General features: G+C 38.6%; 1 protein-coding gene across 1 annotated transcript; it reads right to left on the bottom strand.

Moving 5' to 3' along the window:
• Positions 1 to 2,058: 2,058 nt before the first annotated feature.
• LOC113007440 (olfactory receptor 6N2-like) lies at positions 2,059 to 6,659 on the bottom strand. The gene is made up of 2 exons (XM_080290792.1): positions 6,514 to 6,659; positions 2,059 to 6,203 (listed from the first exon to the last, which is right to left on the bottom strand). The coding sequence occupies exon 2, from the start codon at positions 3,588 to 3,590 to the stop codon at positions 2,499 to 2,501; it is 1,092 nt and encodes a 363-aa protein (XP_080146918.1). The 5' UTR covers positions 3,591 to 6,203; positions 6,514 to 6,659; the 3' UTR covers positions 2,059 to 2,498.
• Between the last annotated feature and the right edge of the window lie 856 nt (positions 6,660 to 7,515).

The following is a 7,515-nucleotide window of genomic DNA, read 5'->3' as shown; positions in this document are numbered from 1 at the left end:
CAGGTAATCATAGTTGTATTGGAGAGCTTTAATAAGCTGCACTCTATAGCCAAACACAAATGATCAGTGGTATCAGTGGCACTATTTTATTTCCCACACCAACAAATGTGAACCATAGGAAATCTGGTCAGAAAAGGCACTGTACCACATTGTGTCATAGGTATCTCTTAAAATAGTGATGGGAACTTGGTCCACCACAGTGCCAGTCAGTGAGATAATACCTTCAGAAAGTGAAAGACTTTAACACCTAAAAAAAAAAAAAAAAAAAAAAAAGCACTCTCATGAGTCAGGACAGCAGCTTTTGCGAAAGACTCAACCTCAAACCATAACACACTCAAGTTGTTTTTGCTGGCCTTTCTTTAAAAGTCATCACAAGCCACTGCTATACACTGTTACGGCCACTTGGTAGTGTATCTCAGTCAGTGGTGATACATTTTCTCATTTTGAGAAAGAAATCAAGCTAAAAAGTATGTAAAGAAATCAGACCCTACTGCTTGATAAATGGTTATTCAGATGTACCAGGGCTCTAGAGTGCGACCAATTTGGTCGAAAATGCGACCAAATTTTTCAGTGGTGCGACTAAAAAAAAGAAATTTGGTTGCACCTGTGCGACCAACTGTTCGGATAGCAAAAAAAAAAAAAAAAAAAAAAAAAAAATCTGCAACCTTCCCTGTGGTCAACAACAGACACACATTATGCCCCTATTGTGGACTAAACCAATCAGATAGTAAGGGGCAGGACCTCTCTGATTGGCCGTGGTCCAGTTGAAAGCGCAGGTGGAAGTGGGAGGTGAGTAGCTTGAATAAAGCGATATCAATTCATTAAATCCTGAATTGACTGTTAAATATAACTGTGTTTTGCCAGAAACGTCAGATTAAAGCTCACAAAACCATTTCAACAACAACCAAACAGCAAATGAGAGCAGGTACACCGATTCCACACAAAGACGTAAACACAGAATGGACCCGACGCATCAGAATCAACTTTGTCTTTCTCGGCTTTCTCACCCGACGGCCCGTAGACGGACACGCAGTCGGAGATTAGGGATTCTGATGCGTCCGGTCCGCGCTGTGATTACGTCTTTTTGCGCTGATTCTGAGCTGCAGGTTTTGTCTCTCTCCAACCAAAATTCACCGAGCCAGCAGCAAAAGAAGCAGCAAACTGCGCTTCACATTTGATCAATGTCGTCATGAATTTTGCTGTTTTGCTTCCACAACAATTAAAATCACACTCCATGCACAGCTAGCTCTCTCTCTCTCTCTGTACTTCAAGAACAGTTTCCCGTCTCCAATCGCTGTTTTCTGTATTATTCATTCGCTTATTACCCACCAGTCTACAGTTGTTTACAGCGCTGTTGGCTGCTGTCTTTTTCTTTTCTTTTTTTCACTTAAATGACCTCGGACAAGAAAGCCTACTTTTTCTGTTGTTCAATACTGAAGAAATTTTAACTTTATATGCAGAACATTGTAGAATATTTTTAAGGTTATCTGCTATAAAAAGCCAGACCAGGAAAATCTCCTTCATGTTTTTCTGTGTTTTATTCTCAGTTACTTTCACACAAAGGCATCTGCTGTGATGTTCACAATTCTGAAGAAGTCAGTAATGATAAATGATCAGAATTATAATATTTCTGACTGTCTGAGGCTAAGTTGAATCGAATCAGGACTTTGAAAACCAGAATCAAATGGATTATAGAAATCAGTGATGATACCCAGGCCTAGTGAGCAGCCTAGGCACGACAGAAGTGGATGTAGCCGTAATAGGAAAAGAACTATTGCTAACTTTTCTGTTAAGGCCTGATCCTTCTGAAATTCATAGCCAGTGCTCTGACACGGTGTCATCAATCTTTGAATGCTGAAAAAGCACAGTGTATCCAGAAAAACACATTACCGTATATTAAATTATTATAAAATTTGTGTGCGCCTAACTTTTGTGCCGTTAGGCGTACCGGTACGCCCATGGCAAAACGTTAGTCTAGAGCCCTGTGTACTGTCTCTTGCCTGCAGATATTATTTTTCAAGCATTTAGATGAGAAAATCTAAATTAACTGTTGATCCTAACTGTCTGAAGTGTTGGGTGTGAGTGTTAATGCCAAATTTGTAACTTGTACAATTTGTAGTCAAATAAAAAATGCTTTTCCTCATTTTGCCTACTTAGGGTTATAAGTCTAAAATGAATCTGGAAAGCCTTTTTTTCACGAGAACGGAGAGCTGAAAACTCCAAACATTTTACTCATTTACTTTGAATTATATATAACAATTAACAATATATACGATTAACTAATGAAGAAAATTTTCTTGAAGATTTAACATAGTACCTGCCAGCATGGATATAATTTTTAGTAAAGTTTCCACTCTAGCGTTTATGTAAGTATACAAAAAAAAATTATAAAAAAATAAGTAGTATGATCGTAAAACAGACTATGGCATATTTACAATAAACATGCACCCAGAAAAATGTTATCAGCTATTAACAGGCTTAAATTCTACAAATTAAATTTATAACAGTGGTGGACAAAACAAGATTTTTAGATGTTTAGAAATTTCCTTCATTTTAAGCCCATATATGAATGGATTAAACAAAGGATGATACAAAGCTAGTTGTAATGTCATTATTAAGCGTGCAGTTTTTGGAAAATCTGTTTCCATTCGAGCCATGATTACATCATAGATACCTAAACAGGAAAAAGTAATTAAAACTAACATGTGGGGTAAACAGGTCTCTGCAGCTTTTTTCTTAATTTCTTTACAGCTGCGATAAGTGACTATAAATATTTTTGTATATGTGAAAACTATAAAAAGTATAGGAAATACTACGAGATCTAAATAACTAACAATTCCAAATACAGTAACTAACCCTGATTTTACACACTGAAGAGTGTAAATTGTATTGTTACAAAATATTGATTTTAAATGAAAGGAACACAGTTTACTTTTAGCCATTCCTATTGCTTGGACGGCAATATTAGAAGCAGGTACAAGCCAAGCTATGACCAGGAAAATACTCACAGTGCTTTTTCTCATGATGGTTGGATATTGTAGAGGTTTACATATAGCCACATATCTGTCATAGGCCATGGCTGCCAAGAGAAAAAACTCAGAACAACCTAGAGAATAAATTATGAAAAACTGAAAGAGACATGCTGAATATGATATGATTTGTTTTTCAGATAAAAAGTCAATCAGGAGTTTTGGGTAAATAGTTGTGGCGTAAATAACAACATTCAGTAGCAATGCTGCAATAAAAGTGTACATAGGTTTGTGGAGATTTTTGTGGATCAAAATGAGGTATATAATAATAGAGTTACTGCAAGTTATTAGAATATATAATGTGAACATAATAAAAAAATAAACATATCTGTATTTGTTAACTTCCACATGTCCATCAAAAGTTATATAGGTAACATTTAATTCTTCATCCATTGATGTTTTTTTAAAACTACAAAATGTTTCATTAAACAAATTGCACAAGGTGGATAAATGGAAAATACTGAAAAATGCACCATCACGCAAACAGTGAGCAGTTACAGTGTGTGGAAGGTTTTTATCAGACAAATTAAGCCTCCAAGGAGCTGAACATTGGAGGTTCATCTCACCTTTTTCACTCTCTTTTGCTTAGCACTGCACAACTTCAACACAAAATCTTTTTAGCTGAGATCTTAAATCTTACACAGTGGAGTAGAATAAACTAGTTCAACTTGAGAAATGTGGAATTTAGGATGGAGGCAAAGAGTGGCAGTTAATATTAAAAGGTGTAAAAAACAAAAGTACAAGACATTGAAAATAAGCAGACCTCAGTGCAAGAAAGTGTCTTTCAAACACTAACAAGCACAAAGACCAACTTTAACATTGCAAGGTGTAAAAACAAGTACAAGACACTGAAAATAAGCAGACCTCAGTGCAACAAAGTGTCTTTCCAACACTGAATGAGACGTTACTTGTTCATGTGAGAAGAAAACAAGATTGTCCACAATCATTAAGTGAAGCATCCAATTTTTAAAGAAGAGCACCAAATCTCTGCCAAGGCAGCTCACTCTGTGCCAGAGGTGGGTCGAGTATCCAAAAATTGTACTCAAGTAAGAGTGGCATTACTTTAAAATATTATTACTCAAGTAAAAGTGAAAAGTAGTCTTCAAAAAAGTTACTCGAGTAAGAGTAAAAAAGTACTTGATGAAAAGACTACTCAAGTAGCGAGTAACTGTTTGAAATGTCCGATTTTATAAATAAATGCTATCAGACAAACAAAAATAAATAAATATACAAATTTGAGTATTTTCAAAAGGAATATATGTAAAAAGATCAACAAAATGAGGCACAAAATTTTTTATTTCGAGATTTCACATTTTCACATTTTTCAACCAAGCTTTTTTCACCAATACCTACAGTAAATACTATAAATATATAAACAGTGCAAACAATTTCCAGTGACAAGATTTGCTGTAAACTTTATATTCATTTTGCTCCAAATGGCACAGCAGCCTCAGAGAAAACAGAACGAGGCATCTTCAACGCATGTACATACAAGGGAGCTCAGTTTACCATAAATTGTATGGGTGTGCATTTATTTCTGCATATTTAGCAAAAATGTGCCATTTCTTCACTCAGTGAAGTGATGGTTAAGCTTCAGCAGCAGTTTGCTCTCAAGGTTCTTTCTGTGAAGCTGTAACTGTTTAGCAGTGAACAGGAGTCCTGCATGACTGAGAAGTTCTTCACAAGCTCCAGATGCAGGAAGACCTGTATTGACTTTGATCGACAGCTTCTGGATGTGAGGAAAGCCATGCAATAGATCCACACCTCCAGTGAATGGACATGAAAGGTACCTCTCCAGCTCCCCTGCTTCTGGCTTTCCTGACCCCATGGATCCATCATCTTAGTCGGTTAGGCTGCTGTTTGCGCTGGCATCATCCAGCTCTGTGTCTAGGTGATGTCTGATGAAGTTGAGACCTGTGGAAAGATGTAAGGTTTTCAAAAGAATTAGGTCTGGTCATTATAGTGCTGTATACACTACAAAGATGCGGATGTTTTTTACTAACTCTTGTAGAAAAACAAAATCTAGTCATTCATATTCCACACAAACAGTTTGCAATGAATTCCAGATTAAGTTTAAAATAAGAATGCGTGCAAGGCTAAGCAGTCCCAACCAATAGATCCTCCTGTTTGGTTGTTACTCTGGGAAAAGACGAGAAAGACGGTAATGGAAGCGTGACTGGAGCTGCGATGTAGCCTATATAATATTTATATTGTGGACTTCAGGAAGACCAGGAAACACTTGACCCCTGTTTCAATCCAGGGGGTCAGTGTTGACATTGTGGAGGACTATAAATACCTTGGAGTACACATTGACAATAAACTGGACTGGGCTAAAAACACCACAGCACTTTACAGGAAGGGCCAGAGTCGTCTCTATTTTTTGAGGCGACTGAGGTCCTTCAACATCTGCCAGAAAATGCTGAGGATTTTCTATGAGTCTGTGGTGGCCAGTGCGATCCTCTATGCTGTTGCATGCTGGGGGAGCAGGCTGAGGGTCGCAGATGCCAACAGACTTAATAAACTGATCCGTAAGGCCAGCAATGTTGTGGGGATGGAGCTGGACTCCCTCAAGGTGGTGTCGGAGAGGCGGATGCTGTCCAAGATAAAGACAATGTTGGATAACACCTCCCACCCACTCCATGACATGTTGGTCAGTCACAGGAGCTCGTTCAGTGAGAGACTGAGATTACCGAAAAGCACCACTGAACGACACAGGAAATCATTCCTGCCTGTGGCCATCTCCCTGTACAACGCATCCACTTAACACACTGTTTGCTGCTACAACTACACATGTTTCTTTTCCAAATATTTATTTATAAGTGACTTATGTATGTATGTATGTATATATATGTATATATTGTACTATTCTTAGTTAGCGTATTGTCTGTCTTGTCTTAATGTTGGTTTAAAATGGAGCACTGTAACAAAAAATAATTTCCCCCAGGGATCAATAAAGTATTCTGATTCTGATTCTGATTCTGATATTGTACGAACGTGATAATTCTGTATATTGGATTTTTTTTTTTTGTTTTTTTTGTTTTTGTTTTTTTTGGCCTGTCCCGTTTGGCTCTTTTGCCATCAGAATTATTGTCTAAAGGCAAAGAAAGATGCCCAACGGATTTACTTTACCAAATTGACCATCCCAGCCTTGCCATAATGGTCCATTTGATTCACCTCCATCCATCCATCCATTTTCAACCGCTTATCCGAGGCCGGGTCGCGGGGGCAGCAGCCTAAGCAAAGAGGCCCAGACCTCCCTCTCCCCAGCCACCTCCTCCAGCTTATCCGGGGGAATACCAAGGCGTTCCCAGGCCAGCCGAGAGATATAATCTCTCCAGCGTGTCCTGGGTCTTCCCCGGGGCCTCCTCCCGCTGGGACATGCCTGGAACACCTCACCCAGGAGGCGCCCAGGGGGCATCCTTGTCAGATGCCCGAACCACCTCAGCTGACTCCTTTCGATGTGGAGCAGCAGCGGCTGCTTCACCTTTTATTGTTTATTTTATTTTCACTTGCTGATAGGGCTGCCACGATTTGTCGACTAGTCACGATTACGTCGACTATCAAAATCGTCGACGACTGATTTAATAGTCGACGCGTCGTTTGAAGCTTTGTAAGAGGAATAAGTGGCAGGATTTAAGAGTGTAATAACGGACTGAAACAGAAGATGGCAGCATTGCATGTACAAGGATGTCAGCTACCGTTAAACCCCGAAGAAGAAGCAGCTGTGTCCCAGAATTCATAGCGCAGCCCAGCTCAGTTTCCAACAATGGCGGCAGCTAGTTAGTTTTAATATTACTCTTATTATTCTTTCTGGGTCACAAAATAAACATTTAACATATTTTCAGGTGAGAATGTAGCTGTGTAAACCTCAAATATCTGCTCAGTTTACCAGGACACCACATATTTTCAAAAGCGCTCCGACGTTTTCGGAAACGTCTGTTAACCACTAGCTCGTTAGCGAGCCGGGGGCTAGGCTCACTAGCGCCGTGAGAACACCGGACTCCCCGCAAATCGTTTTCAAACCCACCGCCGTCTTTCGCTACTCAGGTTAAATATATATGAGTCACTTAGATAACTTAAAATGTTATTGTTTGGCTTTTTTTTTTAGTATTTTATTTGTTCCTGAGTAAATCAGTTTGTCTGAGATTAAAGTGATAGTTTTTACACAGCTGAATAAACGTCAAGCAGACAGCTGATTATCAGAAGTGTGAGATGCTCCAGAATATACTCCAGTGTCCTGTTATATTTTAGATAGCAAGGAGTTTATTAAACTTCACCGAAACAATCTGCAAATTTCATTAAAATTTAATAAACTATCATCTTGTCTTTATTTTTAGTTAGCACAGACCTTACACACTTAAAGCTGTAAGCTAATGATAGTTATATAAAAGCAGATGCTGCTGGTGCAATAAGCTGTAGTTTTACGTCTAATGGATGATGATCTGATTAGTCGACTAATCGCAAAAATAGTCGGTGACTAGTCGAC

The sequence above is a fragment of the Astatotilapia calliptera genome, chromosome 16 (assembly GCF_964374335.1).
Source record: "Astatotilapia calliptera chromosome 16, fAstCal68.1, whole genome shotgun sequence".
NCBI lineage: Eukaryota > Metazoa > Chordata > Actinopteri > Cichliformes > Cichlidae > Astatotilapia > Astatotilapia calliptera.
Note: the sequence above shows the minus strand (reverse complement) of the source record. Positions and strands in the feature narration are given on the sequence as shown.